This window comes from Molossus molossus, unplaced genomic scaffold (genome assembly GCF_014108415.1).
Source record: "Molossus molossus isolate mMolMol1 unplaced genomic scaffold, mMolMol1.p scaffold_m16_p_12, whole genome shotgun sequence".
Classification (NCBI taxonomy): domain Eukaryota; kingdom Metazoa; phylum Chordata; class Mammalia; order Chiroptera; family Molossidae; genus Molossus; species Molossus molossus.
In genome coordinates, this window is record NW_023425347.1 from 75,341,955 (window position 1) to 75,364,794 (window position 22,840).

At 53.1% G+C, this 22,840-nt stretch overlaps 1 protein-coding gene across 2 annotated transcripts in view; it reads left to right on the plus strand.

The window, feature by feature from the left end:
• RIMS3 (regulating synaptic membrane exocytosis 3) overlaps window positions 1-22,519 on the plus strand; it is a 33,476-nt gene extending 10,957 nt beyond the window's left edge. The window contains exons 2-8 of one of the 2 annotated variants that reach the window (XM_036256468.1): window positions 4,171-4,343; window positions 8,643-8,890; window positions 14,429-14,579; window positions 17,192-17,304; window positions 19,290-19,391; window positions 19,727-19,866; window positions 21,335-22,519. In XM_036256468.1, coding sequence (XP_036112361.1) covers window positions 8,674-8,890; window positions 14,429-14,579; window positions 17,192-17,304; window positions 19,290-19,391; window positions 19,727-19,866; window positions 21,335-21,547 — 936 coding nt within the window. In that variant the 5' untranslated portion in view covers window positions 4,171-4,343; window positions 8,643-8,673 and the 3' untranslated portion in view covers window positions 21,548-22,519. The remainder of the gene's footprint in view (window positions 1-4,170; window positions 4,344-8,642; window positions 8,891-14,428; window positions 14,580-17,191; window positions 17,305-19,289; window positions 19,392-19,726; window positions 19,867-21,334) is intronic. The other variant, XM_036256469.1, reaches the window with a different exon arrangement.
• The last annotated feature ends 321 nt before the right edge of the window (window positions 22,520-22,840 follow it).

Sequence of the window (22,840 nt, forward strand, 5' to 3'; positions counted from 1 at the left end):
TCCTTCTGCAGAGCAACCAGAGTATTTTATCTTTGTCTCTCAGTGCCCTGGGTGATCCATGGACCAGCAGAATGAGAGCTTGTAAGAAATGCAGAATCCCATGCTCCCCCTGGGACCCATGGAATCAGAATCTGCATTTCAACAACATGCCCAGGTGATTCGTGTGTACATTTAAGTTTGAGGAGCACTGGGCAGTGCATTCATTGAGGGAAGGAGCTTGCTTTTTGGGGGGGGAAAGGTCTTCAGCCAGGGCTGGTAGTGTTCTCAAGTGCCAAGTCTAGCAGCCCCTGTCAGGTGACAGGTGCCACATCTGGCCCAATCCCATGAGCTTTGAGAGGCAGTGGACAGTAGAGATGGCTGAGAAGCATGCATAGTCTGCCTGGACCCTTTCTGCCTGGAATCTATGTCCCACGAGTCCCCAGAGCTCAAACTCCGTAAATCTGACTCCGGAAAGCACTCTAGCGACACAAGGAGGAATCAATTAATCAATAAAAAAGCAGTTATCAAGAATATAGCAGAACTTTTTTGTCTTCACAAAATACACGGTGGTAAAAATGTCTGTTATTTTAATGTACACTTGCAAACAAAAATATATATTTAGTTTTTCCTTTATGGTAACATTAATACAGTTTCTAAAAAGGTAACTTTAGAAAACACAATATGTCACATGAAGAAAATAAAAACGACTCCCAGTTCTACTACCCAGCTATAAATACTGTTAATTTCATATTTATTTTAGATCACCATTCATTCATTCATCAAATATTTACAGAGCTCTACTATGTGGCAGGCGCTGGGAATTCAGGGTAGAGAAGACGACATGGTTCCTACTTCCTAGCAGCTCACAGCCAGGGGCTGGGGGTGGGAGGCAGGCACTGAGCAAGTTAGGAATGGCAGTGTATTCGTTCCGAGGGCAGCTGTAACAATGTACCACAGACTCGATGGCTTAAACCACACAAATTCATTTTCTCACAATCCTGGAGACTAGAATCCCAAAATCAAGGTGTTGGCAAGTTAGGTTCCTTCTGAGAGCTCTGAGGGAGACGGTTCCATGGGTCCCTCCTGGCTTCTGGTGACAACTGGCAATCTTTGATGTCCCTTGGTTTGTTGCTGCATCACTCGAATCTCTGCTTCCATTGTCACATGGCCTTCTCCAAATGTGTTTCTGTCTTCATGTGGCCAGCTTCTTACAAGATATCGGTTATATGGGATTAAGGACCCACTGTATTCCAGAAGGACCTCAACTTAATTCATCAGATCTGCATTGACCCTCTTCCGAGGTCTTTTCTGAGATACCAGGGTTAGGACCTCAACGTATCTTTTGTGTGGAGACACAATTCAATCCATATCAGGCAGGGACAGTACAGAGTCTGGGGGGGGGGGGGGGCATGACAAGGGACTAACCTCATCTGGGAAGACTCTCCTAGGATATGACATTCAAACTGGGACCGAGCAATGTGTAGGAACCAGCCAGGCAAAGGTGGTGCAACAGACCAGGTTCGGAGATCGCGAGGGTGCAGGCAGACTGGGGAAGAGCATTCTGGGCAGCCGGTGGAGGAACGGAAAGAAGGCCAGAGCGACTGGAACAGAGGAGGGCGAGGGCGCAGGGTGAGCTGGGTCACTGGCTCGTGGGCCTCGGTGAAGGGTTCTTACTTTCTCCTGAAGGCAATGGGAGCTACAGGAGGCTGTCACGCAGGAGTGATTCACTCTGCTTTGTGAGCTGTCTCCTCACAAGACTGAGCTGTCTGAGGGCTCTGTTGTTCCTGTGTCCCCCGTTCTGAGGGAAAGAGCACGGCCATGTCCTCGGAGCCCCCTGGCTGGGAGAAGACACATGACAGTACCTTCCAAACAATGAAGGCATGCCTATGCCCCAGCAGCCCCTGGCCCCAGGGGCCGGGAAAGCCCTGCCCCCAGGAACCTCGTTCCGAACAGGACATGGCTCAACCAGCTCTAAGCTGCCTGACTGTATGTCCTGAGTCCTGGAGTCTGGGAGACACAGGTTTGGGTCCTGCCATGAGGACTGTGTCTGAGAATGTGTCCAGGACAAGTGCATGACCCATGTGGGTCCCTGAGGCCCAATGCTGGGGAGACCAGGGGTTAGGTCATGCAGGGGCCATCTCTTCAGCACCCTGCTCTCCATAAGGGATGTCTGAAGATTGCCTTCCCATACCGGGCCTGGCCTATATGATGCTCAACCCATCCCTTACTGCACCCTCAGAGGGCTTCCCCTCTACTGTTTGTGATGGGAGAGGTCCCCCGTGCCCAAAGCTGCCTGTCTGCCCTTGCCTGGGCTGGGTGGGCCAGGCTGGGTGGAGGAGAAGTGGGTCAGCTCGGTAGCCATGGTGACAGCAGCTGCTCCCTGCCAGCCTTTTCATCTTCTCACCACAAACCTTACTGACGAGCTCCTTTGTCTGGCCTGCTGGGGGGGGCGGGCAGGAGGGTGAGAGGGGGCTAGAGCATATATGGGTGTGAGTGTGTGTTCGAGCTTACACAAGCACCAGCTCAGAGCCGGTGTGTGTGCCTTGGCCAAGGCGACCCGCAGATCCGGGTAAGACACTTCCCAGGTCTCTGCGCACTAAAGGGGTGGGGCTCTTCCTGACTCTTTGGGCTGGACAGGGCCCAGGAAAAGGTGTGTGTGGGTGTGTGAAGGCTTAAGGCTGCTCCTATGTGCCTTTGTGTGGCTGAGTATCTTAAAAGTGTGTGTGTATCTGTGTATGCATGTGATTGTGTCTTTCAGGCTTGTATCGTCTGTGTGGGTCTGTATGGCAAGTGACCACACATTTGAAATTCTGTGCCCTGTGTCTCTCCCTGTGTGTGTGAGCCTGGTTTGGGGGAGATAAAGGTTGCACAAGCAGGAGAGGAGCTGTCACATTGTCCCCCACTCAGGCTGGGTGTACTACTTCAGCCCGGCCCACCTCTCCTGCCACATACTAGCCCTGTCACCCACCAGTATGTCCCCGGGGGGGGGGGGGATTCTAGAAACATAGGAACTCCTCTCCCCTTCTGTGGATGCGGGCCCTGGCCTTGGACATGGGCACAGAGTGGCACGAGTGATGTGGTGGGCAGCCCTGGTGCTGGATCGGGGTTGGCACAGGGATCTCAAGTGCCAGGCTCAGCCTCCGGGGAGGGGCCAGGAGCTGAGGTGCTGGCAAAGGAGAGCACAGCCTCACAAGGCAGCTCCCGCCCCGACTGAGAATGCAGGGACCCAGATCCCACACTTGTCCTCAGAGCACCTAGAGCTGGAGTGGCAGGTGACCCTGTTGTCTCTGAGGCTCCTCATAAAGTGGTTGCACCTGGTATGTGATCCAGACCAATAAGCACTAACACCTGTACAGTTCTTTACTGTTTACAAAGTCACCATTATGAGTAGTCATAAGTAATTGCCCAAGTGAGCGTTTAGCATGTACCAATCCTGACTTTATAATATTTCATCTGAGAATCCTAAGGCTGTCATTATTATTCCCACTTTAGAAATGAGGAACAGTCGGCTCAGGGGGTCTGTGAAGGAAATCTCCCTGTGTTGCACAGCTTAGAGGTGGCAGATCTAGGCTTTGAACTAAGTCTGTCTGCCTCCAAAGCCTGTGTGTTTAATCACCATGCTTTCCTGCTCCTCGTTATCTCACCAGATCCCCAGCCCAGCCTGGAGAGTCTGCCTGGCCAGGTGGCCAGTGGATGCGTTTATAGAAGAGGAGATGGAGGTTCAGAGAAGCTGAGTGACTTGCTCAGGGGCACATGACTGGTGGTGGCGCCAGGAGTCCTCCCCCCGCCCATCCCCAACCCCAACACTTCCGACTGCTGGGCATGTCACAGAGTGTCTGGGGAGGGACACAGACCCCATTAGTCAGGGGAAGGGCAGAGGAAGGAAGAATAGGGTCTAGAGCTGATTAGCATGTGGACCTGGATAAGTGTTAAAGTCTTAAAGTTGTGGGTTGAACTTCAGTACCAGCAGTTTGACATTAAAAGTTCCTAAAGGCCCCAGGGTGTGGGGGGAGAGCCAGGAGTTTGGACAGTTTTATGAAGGAGGAAACAAAGAATCAGAGAGTTAAAATGATTTGCTCAGGTCATATAGCTACACCCAAAGTCTGCCTTTTTACTCCACAAGCTATTGGATGCCCTTGAGGACAAAAGTCTTCTCTAGCGCGTCCTCTAAGCTCTCCTCTTTCCTTCCAGAGTCTTATCACACCACCTCCTCCTGGGAGCTACCCTGATTGCCTTCACCACCTTTCTTGAAAACTGGTGTCTCGGAAGAAGTTAATGGAAGCCTCGTGTCCATGCCCTAGGGGAGTGCTGTTGGGAGGGGCACAGCCCCTGTGATGTGGAACACGCTCAGATTCATCAGTTTGGTGAGTCTGGGTTTTCTTTAAGGTGAGAGGTGAGGAAGAAGCATCTGACAGGTGATGTGGAATCTGGAAGTTAGGAGACGGGTTGGAGCTCTGATTTGTCGCCAACTTTGTACGTGACCCGGGGTGTGTCTCCCATTCTGGGCCTTGATTTCCTACTCTGCAACATGAAAGGCTCAGGCTGGAAGAGGGATGGAAACTCATCTACCATGAGAACCTGGGCTGGTTCTCATCAGTTGGTTCTGGAGCACGGTGTTGAGAGGATTCTGAGGTTACACCTGCCTTGCTGGGGAAGAGATGGATCTGTGGTGTCTGCTGTGGGCGGGGGATGGGGAGAGGTGGTAAGAGCCTCAGTTCTTTGCCATCCCTTCCAGCCCAGCAGCCTGTCAGCCTGTGACAGACACCTGTTCTTTCCTGTTGAAGGGTGAGAGGCTAAGCTCATCTTGGATGGTCTCACTGACTCTCAAAAAAAAAGGGACCAAAGGGCCCAGGGTGGCCTGGCAGAGCCCTGAGACCCACTGTTGTCAAGATTCAGAAGAGGGTTTGGGGAGCCCTTAGGGTACTGAGACCTCAGAGTAGAGGCCAAATGTCAAAGGCCAGCAAGAAAACCAGGCTCGTGCCTTGGGGAGCTCGGAAGGCATCTGCTGTGTGGAGCTTTGGCGGGAGTCGGGCGGCAGCTTCCCACCTAGAGGTGAATCTGGGCTGTCGTTGTAGGTGCTGCTGTTATCACAGAGCAGGGTCGGCAGAGAGAACTTGACAGTGAGGTCCCCATGACCCAGTGAGATCGGGGGAGAGTTCCCTTCCTTGGGGTGCCCCAAACTGGGCTGGGAAAAGGACAGTTCTCAGAGGCAGGAAATTTGAAAGTGATTTTTGTGGAAAGGATGTCATTCATTCAGCCATCTTGTAAACCACCAGAGGTGAGGCTCTGTGTTCTGTGTCCTGCCAGCCACCTCCACCTCTGCCCCTTTCCTGTCCCTGTGGTCTGATGGCTCAGGGGTTGCTATGCAGTAGGACTTCCCTCCTCGTGGGGGCCAGGTGGCCAGCTCTGTCTGTCTCTCTGTTCTGTCCTTCTTGGGCGAGACTGGCTGCCACAGGAGCAACTAGCATCCTGGTCCTGAGCCTGCCACCGACTGCTCTCCCAGGCCAAAGGACTCAGAGACCACCTAACCAACCCCTCTGTTGTACATACAGACAAGGAAACCAAGGCCTGGAGAAGGCAACGCAGGAATCCGATACCTTCTAATTCCACCTCCCGATTCTTTTTATAATCCTCACCCGAGGACATTTTTCCATATTTTGTTCAGATCGAGTGGGAGGGAGGGAGGGAGAGAGAGAGAGAGACATCGACGTGAAAGGGACACATCGAGTGGCTGCCACCTGCACGACCAACCAGGGCCGGGGACAAACTGCAACTGAGGTACATGCCCTTAGCGGGAACCGAACCCGGGTCTCTCTGGACTGCAGGCCAACGCTCTAACTGCTGAGCCAAACCGGCCAGGACCACCTCCCGATTCGTAACCACCCCAGGCTGCCTACCCAGGACTCCTGTCCTGGGGTTCAGGCCCTATGGCCTTGGGTCCAGTGTTTTGGGTCTGGCTCCTCCTGTCCCCTTGGGGATGGCAGACCTGACCAGCCCTCCCAGGCACTTGTCAGCTCTCCAGGCCCCCTGGGTGGTTAAAGATGAGAAAGTGGCCCTGGCTGTTGCAGAGTCCTGGATGTCAAACCGTCCGCTTGTCGGTGCCATTTCATTATTCACGAGGAAATATGAGTCCCTGGGTTGGCAGGGTCAGAGATTTTGTCCTTACCCTCTTGCCTTCTCATCCCCTGGGAGGGGTGTTTTTGAGATTCCTATAGGCTGGCTGCTCTGGGACAGTTTTCTCAGAGAGCCCGGAGGCTCAGGGAAAAGCCTGAGCAGGAGAGATGGGCCCGTCTTTGGGTGGGTTCTGGGTTGAAGGGGCAGGGGCTGCAGAGTGTGTCTGTCTCTGTGGAAATGGGAGACCAGGGTTCGAGTGTAGGCTTCGCCACTTCCTAGCTGAGCAAGATGGACTAGTCCTTGACATCACTGAGACTCAGCTTTCTCATCTGCAACATGGAGATAACTACACACCTAATAGAAATACTTTCAAGAGCAAGTTAGGCTTACGCTGTAGCAGATTGTAAGTATCAGATAAGCGCTCTCCTATCATCCACCAAAAGACCATGCAGATGCCCAAAAAGACACACCAATTGGCACTCGAATTGGAAAGTAAAGAGAAGAGATCATCATAGGCCCAAGTCCAGGGGACTTTCCATTAGCTGCAAAGTTGATGGGGGATGGATGGAGAAATACAATCCGGGGCTCTGCACACATCACAGGATGAGTGAGAACAGTCCAGACAGCCACCTAGAAGGCAAGACATGTTTGACTCATCCCCACTGGCAGCCCTAATTCACCAGCCTGGAGAAGCCACACTGACCAGGAGACCAGGTGGCCTTTTTCAGCTGCCTGGAGTCTGACTTCCTCGTTAGCTGGAGGGGTGCCTTCCTCATACCACCTCATTTTCCCACCCCTTTCTTTGATCTTTTGAAAAGTTGGGTTTCCTCCAGGTGACAGGCCTAAGGGCAGAGGGTCAAGCGAAGTGCCCCTGAGCCCTGGGATGGAGAGCTGCCCCGGGAAAACACTGTGGGCCAGGACAGAGCCAGGAAGGGCTGGGCACAGAGCCTGCCAGAGCAGCCTTCGATGCCACCTCTGTATAACACAGAGCTATAGGTACCTGCTGCCTGACCCCAGAGTAGCTCCCAGCACCCTCTGTCCTTTTCCCTGCCACTCATCAGAACCGTCATTAAATATTTAATTGCATTATTAGTTATTTACTGTCTGTCTGTCCTCCTGGACTGGTGACTTTAGCAGGGCAGGACGAAATTGGCCTGACTCACTACTATATCTTTGGCATTCAACATAGCCCTTGGAATTTTAGCCCTTAAACATTTGTTGAATGAAGCTAATGGGGAGAGTTCATTTCTCGGTATCAGGTAGGATGCTTTTGGATGCAATAGAGAACCGTGAGTCAAACTGACTTAAGCAAAGGAAAGCACATTATCTCACATAACGGAAAAGCCAGAGAAAGGCAGGCTCCAGGGTGGCCCGAGTCCTTTCTGTCTCTGTGCTGTGCCCCACCTAGGGAGGAGAAGCAGGGTGTGTGGGGGGGTGGGGACTGCCACCTCTCTTGTAATCATGGAATCCAAATATTTTCCTTAAGTCAGATTGGGCCAACTTTGTCACATGTCCACCCTTGGACCTGTAAGAGTTACCAGGGTGAATGACACTGAGTAGCTTAAACTAATGAGGACAGGGTGGTACTGGATAAAACCAGTGCTCTGTCAGGAAGCAGGAAGAGAGAATGGATGTTGGGGAAGCTACCAGCAGTGTCCACACCCCCTCAACCAGTCACTCAATTTCAGGGAATCAATCCTAAGGACTGAGATGGAAGGGGGGTGGGGGAGGGAGAGGCGGAGAGAAGGAAGAAAGTTGGATCTGATCTGTATTTTAACTGTGTTAAAATATTTAAGTCAATTATGCTACCTCCATTCAATGGAATATTATGGTGACATCAAAACATTTATACAAAGCGTTAAAGACATTGGGAAATGCCTGTGATATAATGTTAAATGAAAAATACCAGAATATAAAATTGTTTTTGCAGTATGAGTTCAGTTTTTTTTTTTTAATGCATAGAAAAGAGACTGGGAGGAATGGGTTAAAGTGCTTATAGTGGTGCCTGCCAGTAGCGCAGTTTAGGGTGACTCGCCTGCCTCGGTGTACTCTGCACCAGCCCCTTCCAGCGGGCTGCACAGCTGCAGGCTGGAGCCAGGCCTGTTCTTGTTCTCAGTAGTGGCTATGAATTAACGATCACTCACACGTACTGAACATGTCCTCTCTTTCACGTGTGCCCATTTAATCCCTACAGCAATTCCCTGAGGTGAGTGCTTGTATCTCTTGTTTTGCTGAAGTGTCTCTGAAACTTCAGGATGCTTGGTCACAAGGTCACACAGCCAGTGCGTAGAGGCCTTTGGAATTCAACAGTGGGCCATTTGACTCCACAGCCTCTGCCTGTACAGCAAACCCGGTCACTTGCCAGGGGAGCCAGGTGCCAACAGGAATAGATCCGTGTATTGAGCCAGACTCTGCACACTCTTGAATCCTCACAACCTCAGAGGGGCCGAGTGACTTGCCCAAGATCACACAGCTAAGAAGTGGTGGCTGCGGTCGAGTGGCCCCGAGGTCTGATGTGGGACCCCTTTGTCTCTTTATTTCCCCAACAGAGTTGCCTGAGGCCCTGCCGCCCCGTGGACCATGTTTAACGGGGAGCCGGGTCCGGCCTCGGCCACAGGCTCCAGGAATGTGGTCCGGAGCTCCAGCATCAGCGGTGAAATCTGTGGATCCCAGCAGGCGGGGGGCGGGACCGGGACCACCACGGCCAAGAAGCGGCGCAGCAGCCTCGGCGCCAAGATGGTGGCCATCGTAGGCCTGACCCAGTGGAGCAAGAGCACACTCCAGCTCCCCCAGCCTGGTGAGGAGGCCTGGGGCACCCAGGGCCGGGGCGGGTCTCCTCGCCCAGGGACTGTCCTCGTGGATGCACACGCCCACACCACAAACACTTATGTAGCACTTATCATACACTAGGCACTATTCTGGGGCCAGTACACGTCCTGACTCATTGAATCCTCCTGTGACTCTGAGGCAAGTACTGAAGACAGAGAAGGGGAGTAAGATACCCCCCACTACATGGCTAGTGGGCGGGGGAGCCCCCATTCCAACCCCAGCAGCTGACTTCCCAGTTCATGCTGCTAACCTTACACTCTGCTGCCTCCCTGCACAAAATTGCACATTTTCTTTTTTCTTTTCTTTTCTTTTTTTTTTTACAGATAGAGTGGGAGGGAGGGGGAAGGAGGGAGAGGGAGAGAGAGAAACATCGATGTGAAAGGGACACATCGAGTGGCTGCCACCCGCATGACCAACCAGGGCCGGGGACAAACTGCAACCGAAGCACGCGCCCTTGCGGGAACCGAACCCGGGTCTCTCCGGACCGCAGGCCAACGCTCTAACCGCTGAGCCAAACTGGCCAGGGCAAATTGCACATTTTCCAGCAATTGTTTATTAAACAGCCACCAGGCTCCTGGCCCTGTGCTCAGGGATACAGCTTCACAGACACACATCCCCACAATTCAGTCTCACCAGTAATCTGAGTCTCCTAAGTACAAAGAGCCACACAAATGTAGTTACACAGTCACACACACATCGTAAAATCACAAGAGAGACACACTCACAAACACACATGCCTGCATAGTTATATGAATAGCGTGCTCAGTTGCTTAGGTAAGCCACTACCCTACTGCCGACTAAGGACAACATAATCACAAATAAAGCCAGTCATGCAATTCACACAAACACAGTCCTCTGGTTCAGACAGACCCAGATCACAGAAGCCCTGTCTCACACACACACACACACACACACACACACACAGTGGTCCATGGTCACAGAAACACATCACATGTGTATGCACATACCTCACAAAAACCCACATTCACACCTTATCAGCTACATCCCAACAAATAGTTATACTTTCTCAGACATCTCGTTATGGAGTCCCAGTTATGCTCAGAGTGGTGGGTGGCCCACCTTGTCACACACAGTCGCACCTGGACCCTCCGTCACGGAGGAGCCAGCCCTCCCCACCAAGACCTCCTCACTTTGTGGCATCAGCCCAGACACCAGCTGGTTGTGTATTAAAATCTCTTCCTGCTTTTTTTCTCAGAGTAACAACTTCCCTGAGAAATCTTCAAATAGGCAGCTGGATGGGGGTGGTGTGGGGGCGGGGGTGCCGGAGGATCAGGGGAGGATGCTCATCAAGAGTCCCAGTTGGGGCTGGGGGTGGGGGACTTTTCCAGGCCTTAAAATAGCTTTTTACAAAGCCCTTCAAGGAGCATGTGGGATGGTCTTTTCCAGCACTCAAGCTGCCATGTGGTTTCTGGCTCAGGGAAATGCTAAATGAGGAGGGGGCTTGCAGTTATCAGTGCCCCAGGGTGGGCATGGCCTCTGTGAATATGCAGGACAGGCCTGACATGAGGGGAACCAGGAAGATGGGGACCTGGAGATCCAGGAGTTGGGCTGGGACAGGACCAAGGAGTGGGATTAAACTTAGGAGCCTGAAGAGGTGTTGGGCCTGGAGTCTGGCTTTAGGAGACCAAGCCCTGCTACTCTCCAGCTGTATTGGCTTCAGATCCAAAGGCCCCTTTATGCCCAAAGCAATTTGGAGAAAGTGTTCCAGGGGAGGAGCCTGAGTCACTGGGAGACATTCCAGTGATCTTCCTGGGGCTGTCCACCTACCTAGACTACCAGCCAACAGGCAGGGATTGGAGTGGACACCACGGAGACCTCCAGCCTTGGGGGGGATGAATGACGATGAGGCTTCTGCATCATGTGTCTCTGTGGCAAGCGAGGGCACAGCTGAGCCAGGGGAATTACAGAGAGGCCCTTCTAACTGAACGTCTCTGTGAATCATCCAGTCACCAAATGTCAGAGCCAGAAGGGCCCCTCGAGCTCATCTAGTCCAATGGACTCATTTTATTGGTGAAGCATCTGAGCGTGAAGAGGGGAAGGCACTTGCCTGAAAAATGACTTCAAGGTGGCCTTCAGAGCCACACCCTGTCACTTACTAGCTGGGTGACTCAGGCAAGTGACTTCACCTCTCTGAGCTCACCGCCTCGTTTGTAGAATAAGGACAATAATCCATGCTTTCCAGAGTTGCCCAGGGAATTAAGTGACATAGGAGATGCAAAGGCACCAGCCTTGTACATAGTGGACATCATTGGTGTTACTATTACCCCCACGGTAAGTCGGTACAGCCAAAGGGCAAGTGAGTTCTCTGGCCTTCACAGCTCTCCCCCGCTTGTAGCACACCCCTCTCCCACCTGTAATTCCTTGTCCCCATTTTTTTCTCCCAAGGCTTGAGGTTGCCAGTGTCCCATCCTGGGTGGGAGTCTGGCTCCAGAGGGATGTATGGGGCTGACTCACCTTGGGAATCAGCTCTGGAAACTCTCTTCTGGGCAAAGATCCCAGCAGGGTGTCTTTGTTGCCCCCAGGTGGGGTGGCTCAGCTCCCTGTAGCACTAGACTGTGTGAAGTGGGGAGGAACCCTCTCCACGACCCAGTATTCCCAGGGGCCTCCTTCCTCCTAGTTTATCCATACCCTGCACTGGCTTGAGCTCCGCCCATCCCCCCCTCTTTGTTTCAAAGCCTGGACTATTACACCAGCCTTCCCTCTGTTTCCCTGCCTCTGGTCTACCCCTTCTGGTTTATTCCTCATATGATCATAGAGTGGCTTCCAAAAAGATGCCTTGAAATTTTAGAGGACTAGTCCTGCTCTAATTTCTCATGGGATCCTGGGAAAGACATTTTCCCTTTGGGCCTGTTTTCTCTGTAAAATGGAGCTAAAAAGGACTCTCTTTCAGCTTTCTTCTAGATCTAATATTCTTCTAACATTCTCTAAGTTGTGGGAGCAATGAAGAGGGTAGGGTGAGACCCTTAGGGTCCCAGGACACAGGTGGGTTCTGGCCTAGCCTTAGATTGGGTCCACACAAGGCCATCCTGGGCTGTCCCAGTCTCTGCCCAAATTGAGCTCTTGTCGTCAGCACCAAGGACAGCAGCTCCTCCCTCCTGGGCTCTGGGCTCTGGGTCAGGTTGGGAAGAAGACTCAGCATCATTCAGGAGATGCCATTGGAGTGCTGTGGGAGCTGTAACTGCCTCTCCCTTGCATGTGGTGAGACAGATAGGATGGTTCCTGGAGTCTTTTAGTCTCCAGGGAACACAGAATCATTGCAAGCAACTTGTCCTGGTTCTCTGGAAAGAGATGCTACATAAAGTTACTCCCTGGATCAACAGAGTTCAGAGGCTGGATAGGTATGAAACAGTAACCTTTCTCTAAGGTTACAAGACCTTTCTCCCCACCCAGAAGACATGGAACTTAATCTCTGCTGAATCATTTCTCAAACCAATGTGGAGTTAGTTGGTGGAGAAGAGCGAGAAGTCACGCATCATAGACTGGGAGTCAGCTGGGCCTTATGGATGCCTGGACCTCAGGCTCCCCATCTGTGAAATGACAGGGTTGGGGGCTAGCTGAGGTGTCTCTAGCATCTCAGGATTCTGTGATTCCTCTACCAGGGCATCACAGTGCTTTGGGCGACTCTCATCAAAGAAGATAAATTTTCTCCCAAATGGGTCAAAGCTTTCCCAAGCTTCAGAAGAAGGGGACTGGGGCCATATGGTGGTGAGGCTGTGGCTTCATCTCAGGATGTGTGTTGTGTGTAGGGGATTTGAGGGGAAGGAGGGTAAAGTGCAGCTCCCATAGACCCATCTGTCTTCTAACTGGATTGGGGACATTGGCAATTAGGAGCCAGGGACAGGGCCCTCCGCTATTGCCCAGCCCTCTGTGTGTGGTGGGTCACACACCATTTGTGGGTTTGCATCTGTGTGTGTGATTGAGTGGAGAGGTTCAACTGCAAGTGTGAAGGTCACATTTATGTGGCAGAGTATATCATGTGTATGTATGATTAGGACCTGGAAGGACCATTTGTGACTGTTGCATGAACATACACGTGACCTTGTATGTGAGATCACTGTCTTCATGAATGTGATTATCAGCACTCGTGTGTATCTGCTTATGCCTGTGAGTATGAATGAGCTAATGTGACTGTGTGTGTGACACAGAGAGACAGACACTGATGGTCTCATTGATTCCTGGATAGTTAGTTATTACAGTCTCCCAGAAGCTGGGATGTTTCAAAGAAGACATTTCTCCTCACCACCTCCCATTCCCAGCCCCCCAGCCCATCTGCCAGGGATGCTAGCTCTCTTAGCCTTTCATCTTCCAGTGGGACTTCCTGAAAGATAAGTAGGATAAAACAAGAGGAATAAGGCCCCCCCCCTTCCCAGACCAGGGTCTTGAATATTCTCACCATTGGATATGGATGGGAGAGGGAGTTGCCAATGTAACCAGCTCCCCCCCCCAGTATTTTTAAGGGGACTGTACTGCCTGCCCTATTCCTGGCCTCTCCCCATCCCTACAGGCAACTTTACTCTTAACTTGCCGGGTCTCTAACCAGTGATACAAATGGCTCCTTTGGTACAGTCCCTCTCTGAGCGCCGCTTCCCTCCCCCATCAAGCTCTCCAGGCAGCCAAGCTTCAGCAGGGGAGTCCCTGCAAACCTTCAACCCATCGGCTGTGACCCTGCCCCCACCCCAGGAGGGGAGGGTGTCTAAAGGGACCACACTGCAATGCTGTGTGGGTTGCCATGGAAACCCAGGCAGGGTGGCATGCTGCTAGGAGAGGCAAAGTGCCCATGTTCCCTGCAAGGCTGAACACTGGGGCAGGGTTGGGTGGAGGGCCCTGTGAACGGGAGGCACGGAGACAGGGGGGAGACACGGGGCAAGCACAGCTTCCAGGGTTCTGCAGACCTCTCTCTCAAAGCCAAAGTCGATTCAGGCAGCCTTAGCCAGCCCTCTCAGTCTTGCTTCTCTAGTTGCCTCTTTGTGTCCAGACCCACCTTGAGAATGCATGTTAGTTTGAGGGTGGCCAGTTCACGTGGGGTTTTCACAGGGTTTGTGAAGGTCTCAGAGAGGTGGGTTGTGCGGTCTGAGTGAGATGGGGTGCATGAGGGAGAACAAGTCTGGCGAAAGGCACACTTTCCAGAAGAGAGGCAGGAACACAACCGTTGGAGCAAGGGCTGAAATGGAGCGGGAAGGTAGCTGTCAGGGGAGCCTGGCAAGGATGAGGGTGAGGGCCAAGAGCTGCCAGGTGGGGGCTCTACCCGGTGACTCCATACACCCCAGCCCCAGCCCCACACCCCTACTCTGCTCTATCCGAGTCACTGCCCTGAGAGGGCCAGGGGCCAGGCTGCAAACCAGCTCCAGAGGTCATCTCAGCAGTGCCTCTGCCTCCAGTCTCAGCCCTGCCCATCATGCCCCCTCCCAAGAGGGTGACTTTGGGCAGCACTCTCAGAGTGGCCTCATCCATGATCTTACCTTGTTCCCTTTCTGTGCTTGGGGAGGGGTCACAGAAGGGGCCACCAAGAAGCTGCGCAGCAACATCCGCCGGAGCACAGAGACTGGCATCGCCGTGGAGATGCGGAGTCGGGTCACACGCCAGGGCAGCCGGGAGTCCACCGACGGCAGCACCAACAGCAACAGCTCCGATGGCACGTGCGTGCAGTCCCCCTTGCCTTGGTCCCCTCCCTACTCCTTGGTCCTCTAGTCACAGAGCCAGGGGCAGGGTGGGAAAATCTCCAGTTGGGTTTCTGGCCCAGATGTCTGGGTTCCTCTGTGCCCCTGCCTTCCTCCATTCCCCTCCCCTGGATGGCTGCTGCCTGGGCCTCAGTCTTCCTATTGCTTCAGGCTGCTGTTTCTCCTTCCAATACCCCAGTGGCCCAGGAGCAGTTCATCCCTTCTGTGTATTTTATGCCTCCCGGCACCTACACACTGCCCTGCTCCAGAGGAGAGGGTTTGAAAGGAAAATGTGATTAGAAAATCCTTTAAATCTAAAACCGTCTTTATGTCTCAGATAAATGGAGTTCTCACAAGTGGCCTTGCTTGGAGCTTAGGGAAGGAGATTGGACTGGATCAGTATTTTTCAAACTGTGGGTGGCGACTCATAGACAGGAAGTAAAATCAGTTTAGTGGCGTAAAACCAGCATTAGAAATAGAAATAGAAACTCAGTTGTAGCCTCTGGAGTAAGGATGAATTACCTTGTGAACTTTGGTTTCAGTTTGTGTTAATGTGTGGTTGCACACAGGTCCGTAACATGAAATGTATTTCTCACATTTGCATGTGGGTTGCAGTCAAACATTTGAAAGTCTCTCTGATCTCTTCTAAATTATGACACTACAGTACACAACTAAGATTTTCTGATTTGGCCTCATTAAGGTACAGTGATTTCAGGGTTCTTTTTTAAAAAAATATATTTTTATTGATTTCTAGAGAGAGAGGAAGGGAGAGGGAGAGAGAGAGAGAAACATCAATGAGAAAGACACATTGATCCACTGCCTCCTGCATGCCTGCCACTGGGGGTCGAACCTACAACCTGGGCATGTGCCCTGACTGGGAATTGAACTAGTGACCTCTTGGTCCATGGGTCGATGCTCAACCACTGAGCCACACCGGTTGGGCGATTTCAGGGTTCTTCATTCATGAATGCGAGTAGCCACTAGCATTTATGTGTCTCACTATAGGCAGGGTATCACTGGGCACTTCACATCAGTGCTTCTCATTCTGGTATCTACTAACCACTGTCAGACCCCAAACTGTCTCATTTAACAGCCCCTGCAATCCTGAGGGATGTCAGTGCTACCTATAAAACCGAGACACAGGAGGGTGAGGTACCTGACCCACGGTCACAGCTATTAAGTGGTGGTGGAGTCAGGACTGGAATTAAGGCCACTTGACTTCATAACCTTTGTTCACAATCTGTACACTCTCTATACCAAGCTCCTGAAATTCTATGACCCCTCAGAGTACATTTCTTTTTTGTTGTTGTTGTTGTTAATCCTCACCCAAGGGTATTTTTCCATTGATTTTAAGGGAGAGTGGAAGGAGGGAGAGAGAAACATCGATGTGAGGGAGACACATTGATGGGTTGCTTCCCACACGACCCCAATCGGGGCTGGGGACAAACCTGCAACCCAGGTATGTGCCCTTGACCAGAAATTGAACCCAAGACTCTTTGGTGCAAGGGCCAACACTCTAACCGCTGAGCCACACCGGCTGGGGCCAGAGTACATTTCTTTATTTAACCTTCTAGAGCCTGTTGTCCTAAGAATGCCGTATTAGGCTATTACTGACGGTGGCCAATAAAAGTGGGTGGCCTCACAGCCCCTTCCCGGAGGGTGGGGTAGAGAAACAGACCCCCTGACAAGCATGTGCAGCCTGTCTCCCCTCCCAGCTGTCACTGGCCAAGGGGGGCTCACAGCCAAGCTGTCCAGCGGGGGATTTGTTCTGGGACAAACTTCAGTCTCTCTAGCCAGCAGCCTGAGCTGGTTCAGATCTTGGTTAGAGCTTTCTTTGGTCCACTGTAGCCCATGAGTAGACCTGGGCCAGCCCTCCCCATCTGTCCCTTCTCTGCTGGCGCACGCAGAACACCTAGGCTTCAGGACATGAACATGATAACAACGGCAGCGACATCTACCACATACTGTTTTCTGTTTGTCTGGACCTTTTCATGCACCATCTGTCCTAATTCTCACCATAAACCTACGCTGAGTTGGGCATCATCTCTGTGTTGTAGGCAAGTCTCTTACCTCTTGAAGCCTCTGTTGTCTTATCTGCAAAACTGGGTAGCTGCGAGCGTTAAGTTACATGACACACACAGGGCAGCTAGTGTACTCCTGGCAGCTGGCCAACTTCCAGTCACTGTCAGGTTTTCTTGCTACTATTTTCAGGGCCCCCGAACCATGGAGCACCTAGCACCACTCGTCACTGATCTCCACCCCATAGTTGTGTTATTTTGGACTCAGTTGCTGTTTGGGGCACCGCCTCATGTTATTGACTTGATTTCAAACGTAGGGTCAACTAAACCCCAGTTCTTGAAACTTGCTTCAGTCATTGAAATGTCTGGCTTATGTCTCTTCTCAAGGGATGTCAAAGCGTTTTTCTTTAACATGCAGAGGTGAACAGGACTGTCTGTCCCCAGCCGAAGCAGTACACTCGCACTATGTAGAAGGGACATTGAGGCTCGGAGGGATGCCCAGTGCCTCAGAGACAGGGCCGCTGCATCCCGCCAGCCAGATGCCCTCACGTGCCCCTCTGCCTCCTTCCCCAGGTTCATCTTCCCCACTACCCGGCTTGGGCCCGAAAGTCAGTTCAGCGATTTCCTGGACGGGCTGGGACCAGCCCAGATTGTGGGGCGACAGACACTGGCAACTCCACCAATGGGTGAGTCTCCTCGAGGGTAGGGCGAGTGGGATGGCAGCGGCCACACAGCAGGAAGGGGCCATCAGTGGGGCCTGCATGACCGAGCCCCCTTCAGGCCTCTGTGCCAGTGAGGAGTGAGCACGGCGCTCACGAATCCTGCTCAGAGGAAGGCTACCCTGCAGCCGCTGTGCCGCATTCCCACCCTCACTTCACACGGGCTGTGCCCAGCTCTGCGAAGGCTGGACGTACAACGGTGAGCACAAGCCATCACGGCTTCACCAGTTCCCTGGGTGGCCTGGGGGAGTCCCTGCTCCGAGCCTGTTTCCTCGGCTGTAAAATGGGAATAAAAATACCTGTCCTCAATACCAACAATTTATTCAGGGTTTTGTTTTTTTTTATGCTTTGTGCGAAGTACTTAATTTACTCCTTAGCAACTGTGTCTTATTTGACTTGTTACTTCTAACAGTGTCTAGCACCTAGATGCCCTTTATAATTTTCTCATCCCCCTTTCCTGTAGCGAGGAGTACTTCCTAAAGTCTGCGCTTGGTCCTCCTCACTGCAGGTCTGGCTCCCTCCTCTCTCTCCCTTAGATATTGGCTGTGTTGGCTGCAAGCGGCTCCTCCCAGGCCTGGCCTCCCCAGAGATGCCTCCTCGCTTCCGCCCTCTTCCCCATCAGTCCGACTTAAGCAGTGTCTGACCCAGACATCTGCACTGACCTCACAGCAAATGAGCAAGCTGAGTGCAGACAGTACCCTGCTAGGAGCGTCAGGGAGCTGGGATTGCTTTCCAGGCCAGGACTCTTCCCGCTGCCCCGCCTTGTCTTCCTCAATGTGCTCACACGGAGCCTGTCTCCTGGAGGAGGGGTCCATGGGACCCTCAGAGGGCGAGTGTCAGCTCTTATCTGGCTCTTGGGTTGGATCTGGCTAATTCTCAGCCCTTACTTTTAGCTCTTCAGGGCCTGGGGAGTCTGCTTTACCCCGCCCTGGCCCAGCCAAAGGGCTGGGAGGCAGCGAGAGGAGCCAGCTACTTCCTTAAGGCAAATGTGCCATCACAGCCTAGAACTATGCATATGGTGCCCTCTGGTGTCCGAAACCTGGAATGACAGATTTGTGTTTGCCCGTCTTGGGGATGTTATAGGGAGACAGGGAGGAATAATTCTGAGACAGGTCCCTCCCACTTCCCTGTGGGAAGGTCAGGAATAGTTGGAGGGAGGGGGATGAATTTCAAAATGTCTTTGTTTGTATTCACATCTTACCAAGTACGCAAATACAAACAATTGGCTCAGAGAATCTAAAATGGGTGGCTGAACCCACAGTCTGGCCTATTCTAGTTTTTCTGCATCAGGCTTATGATTCTGCACTCCTTGGAAGGATGTTCCAAGTGACTCCTGCAGAATCTGAACAGAGCTAGAGTTCTAGAAGTCAGACAACTGACACGATTCCACACACAGAACTTGCCCCAGCTGGGTCATCTGTTTTGTGGGGCACAGTGAGGAATTCTCAGCTCTCTGCTCCCAGGGGCTCTGCCGGCCCTCCCTGCATCCTTCGGCAACAACTACCTTGTGTCCTGGGTAGGCTCCTGTCTCAGCCTCTCTTTGTTTGACATGTATTTAGGGAAGTGGCTGAGGGCGGCTATAGAGAATAAGAGCCATTGAGGCCACAGCCTCCCTGTCTTCCTGACACAGGACGCTCTGTCCCCAAACTTGCCTGTTCTGCTCAGTAAATCAAGTCCCTTGGTTAACCAGAATTAGATGAGAGTTTGACAGCCATTTTTGGCCCCCAAGCATGTCCTTTGAGGGACATGCCCCTACCCCACCCCAAAGGACCTATTAGAGCATTTCTCAGCTGCTTTAAAGTGGTCTCTGGAGGGCAGTTCTCACACGTGCAGTTTTCTTCGTCTCGTGCCCTTTCCGGTGTTGCAGTGTCCTCTGCAGACTGGAGTGCTGCACCGAGGCTGGCCTGGCCCTGGTCTGGCTCTGCCTGGACGGTCCCTCTTCTCCCTTGCAGGGGACGTGCATATTGCCATCATGGACCGGAGTGGCCAGCTGGAAGTGGAAGTAATGGAGGCTCGGGGCCTGACCCCCAAACCTGGCTCCAAATCCCTCCCAGGTGAGGCTGAGTAGCTGGGAGGATTTTAGAAATGGGGTCCTGCCAGGGAGGGGTATGCAGCTGAGCTCCGGGTCTGACGAGTCCTCATTCCCCGTTGGCCTACATCAGTTTGCTCGACACTGGAGTCACGGCTTGCCCAGAAGGCCGGTGACTAAGGGTGGGGTAGCAGAGGATGGAGGAGTCAGTGTTCGAGTCCATCTCTTCGACCTTCTGTCCACTGGTCAGCTTGTCCTACTCACCTGCTCACCTCCAGGACCACCTGGAGATTGGGGATGGGGCAGGCCATAGCAGTCTCTCCTGGACCCCTCCCCATCATGCTTTCTCCCATCCCTCAGCCACCTATATCAAGGTTTACCTGCTTGAGAACGGGGCCTGCTTGGCCAAGAAGAAGACAAAGGTGGCCAAGAAGACCTGTGACCCCCTGTACCAGCAGGCTCTGCTCTTTGACGAGGGGCCCCAGGGCAAGGTGCTGCAGGTGAGTGTGTCAGGGCAACGCGTAGACTGCAAGTCATAATCTGACATTTGTTTCATCTGTGATTCACTCTGTGCCGGGCACTAACGCCAGGTGCATTCATACGCGTTCCCCATTTAGTTTCACAACCCAGTCAGGTGTTACTGCCTCCAGGTGATTCACAGGGAAACCAAGGCTTGGAGGGTAGCTCGGTTCCACCTGGTGCAGGTGCTCATTGCCCATCGGCTCCACACCAGGCTGTGTTAGCTGCATTCTGTTGTGACTTTGCTTCACCCTCGAGATGATCCTGGGACGCAAGTCTGATTCTCCCCATTTCACAGATGAGGAAACAGTCTCAGAAAGATGAAGTGATTTGTCTGAGGTCTCAGCTAGGGACTTGCTGAGCCGAGTTGAGCCCAGGTCAGGGCGAATCTCACCCCAACTGCCTGAGTGTGACAGACCCTTCACCACAGCCCCAGGAAGAGGAGTCATCATGACTACAGCATAGATGCAATGCACGAGGCCACACGAGGTCACTTGGGGGTGGAGCACAGCGGTGGTCAGACTTGGGGTTCAGTACTGCGCTCGAGTCCCAGCTTGGTCACTTACTGGCTGCAGTATGTGGTGAAGATGAAACGAGTGAAGCCTGCGGAGGTCCTCACACAGGGCCTGGCACACGGACAGCTCTTCGCTACTCGTAACAGTGCAGGTGGTGACGGACGCCAGCCCTGCCCGAGGCCACGTCGGTGGCAGAGGCGAGGCCTGAGCTGGGGTCTGTCTGGGCTGTGGGACTTCTCACAAGGCTGTCTCTTTGGGCTGAGCTGGCTCCATAGCATGGGCCTTGGAGCTGCAAACAGTAAGAACCGACGGCCCGAGGGTTCTGTGGGGAAAACTTGGTCTTGGTTTTCCATTTTTATATATATTGGGATTCCATTTTGAAAAAAAGAATTCACCAATAAAAACACAAGTTAGGAAATCACTGAGCTAATAGGTCCCCTGTCCCAGTTTTGTGGATGGATGAGGAGATGGAGGTCTAGGGAGAGCAAGGCCCGCCCAGGCCCCTGAGCCAGCGGCAGAGCGGAGCTGTGACCTAGGTCCTGGAGTTTCAGTCTGCTCCTTCCTGGAGAAGGCGGTCATCTGGGATGCTGGGAGGCTCCAGAAGTCAGACCCAGGGTACATTCCCAGCTCTGCCACCAATTACTGTGTGTCTTTGGGTTAGTTAATTAACCTCTCTGAGTGGCTGATTCTTTGTGGAAATAATACACAGCACCTCTACCTGGATGGTTGCACCCATTGAAATGATATATATAAAGTCCGGAGGAGGGCACCTGGCACTTCTTAGTGCACAGTAAGTTGTACCTTGAAATCAGTTTGAGTTCCAGTTCTCTCTGTCCCATCTGGGCCCTAGTGAAACTTGTAGGTTCCTGGGCCCACTACCCAGCCCTGGAGTTGGGGAGGGGCTCAGTTTCTCTGTCTTCCTCCCCACCGGCAGGTGATCGTCTGGGGAGACTACGGCCGCATGGACCACAAGTGCTTCATGGGCATGGCCCAGATCATGCTGGACGAGCTGGACTTGAGCGCTGCCGTCACCGGCTGGTACAAACTCTTCCCCACATCCTCTGTGGCAGACTCTACACTCGGATCCCTTACCAGGCGCCTGTCCCAGTCCTCCCTGGAGAGTGCCACCAGCCCCTCGTGCTCCTAAGGACCTCAGGAAGAGGCTGAGATGTGTGTGGGACGGGGTGCCTGCTGGCTCCCACCTCCCCCCTGTACATAGTCTTCATTGTCTTTCTGGCCCCCTCGCCCTGCTGCATGCCTGTTGGCTACTGGGCCCGTCCCAGCTGGCAGTGGAGAGTGTAGTGTGTGTGTGTGTGTGTGCGTGTGTGTGTGTCTGTGTGTGACCATATTATATCTGTTCATTTGTCTGGGTATAGTCAGTCTTGGTGACTACATGAGCTGATATCATGTCCCTCTGTGTCTCGTTGAAAAGAATCCCAAATGAGTGTTGTGTGGACACGACTCGCCCTCAGTCCAGGGATGGGAGGAGGGAGGTGGCCGTTGGTCCATCCTGCCTGGTCCTGTGCTGGGGGCAGAGCCCGTATGTCTCTGTCTGTGCCTCCTCTTGGTGGTCCCTGCTGAGTTTTTGTCTCGTTCTTTGTTCCACCTTTGCCTCTCCCAGCACTGCTGCTTTTTCTGAGGAATGTAGCATCCACTGCAGCTGGCCACGAGGCCCCTCTGGGAACCTGACCCCTCCCACCCCGCTCCGGCAGCTTTCCCCACTGAACGCATCTGCAGCATGCAGCATGGTCCTCCAGTGCCCTGCCAGGGCCGGGAAGCAGAGAAGCTGGGGAGCTGAGGGCGCGGAGGTTGCTTCCTCCCTCGGGCTGGAGCCATCTCCTGCAAGCAACTCGAGGAGGTCTTAGTTCCTGGGGTTGCTGGCCAGATACCTTAGGGGGAAGTTCCGGTACCGCCCTTAGCACTGCTCTTCACCTCCTGCCTCCCTCCAAGCCCCCTCGCCTCTGACATGCCAAAGGAGCTCTCCCAGTGGACCCCAGGAGCTATGGATGGGAGGGTCTTGACATGCAGGAGGCTGGCCTCAGAGGGGAGGTAATCTGCCAAAGCAGACCGTCCCTGGAGGCACCTGTGTCTTCCCAGGCTCAGGGGGTGGTCCTGTCCCCCCAGGGCTCATTCGGGTGGGGCCTGGTCTACGAGGAGGTGCTGAGGGTGGGGCTGTTTGCTGGGATAATGGGGGGGGGGTACTGACACTCTGAGCCACTGTTGAGAACCCTGTCTGGCCTGTGGGGTCAGCTGCCTGAAGCAGTCACCTGGAGCTCTGCTTCTTGCTCATTTCTAGACCAGGGTTTATCTGGGAGCTCAGACTCAGGTGGGCTCCAGCATCCTAGCTCCACAGACCGCCTGGCTCTGGGGTCTGGTCTCCCACAGTCACCAGCTCTGTGCAAGCAATACTCTCCCTTCTCCATCTCCCGCCGCTGGGGCT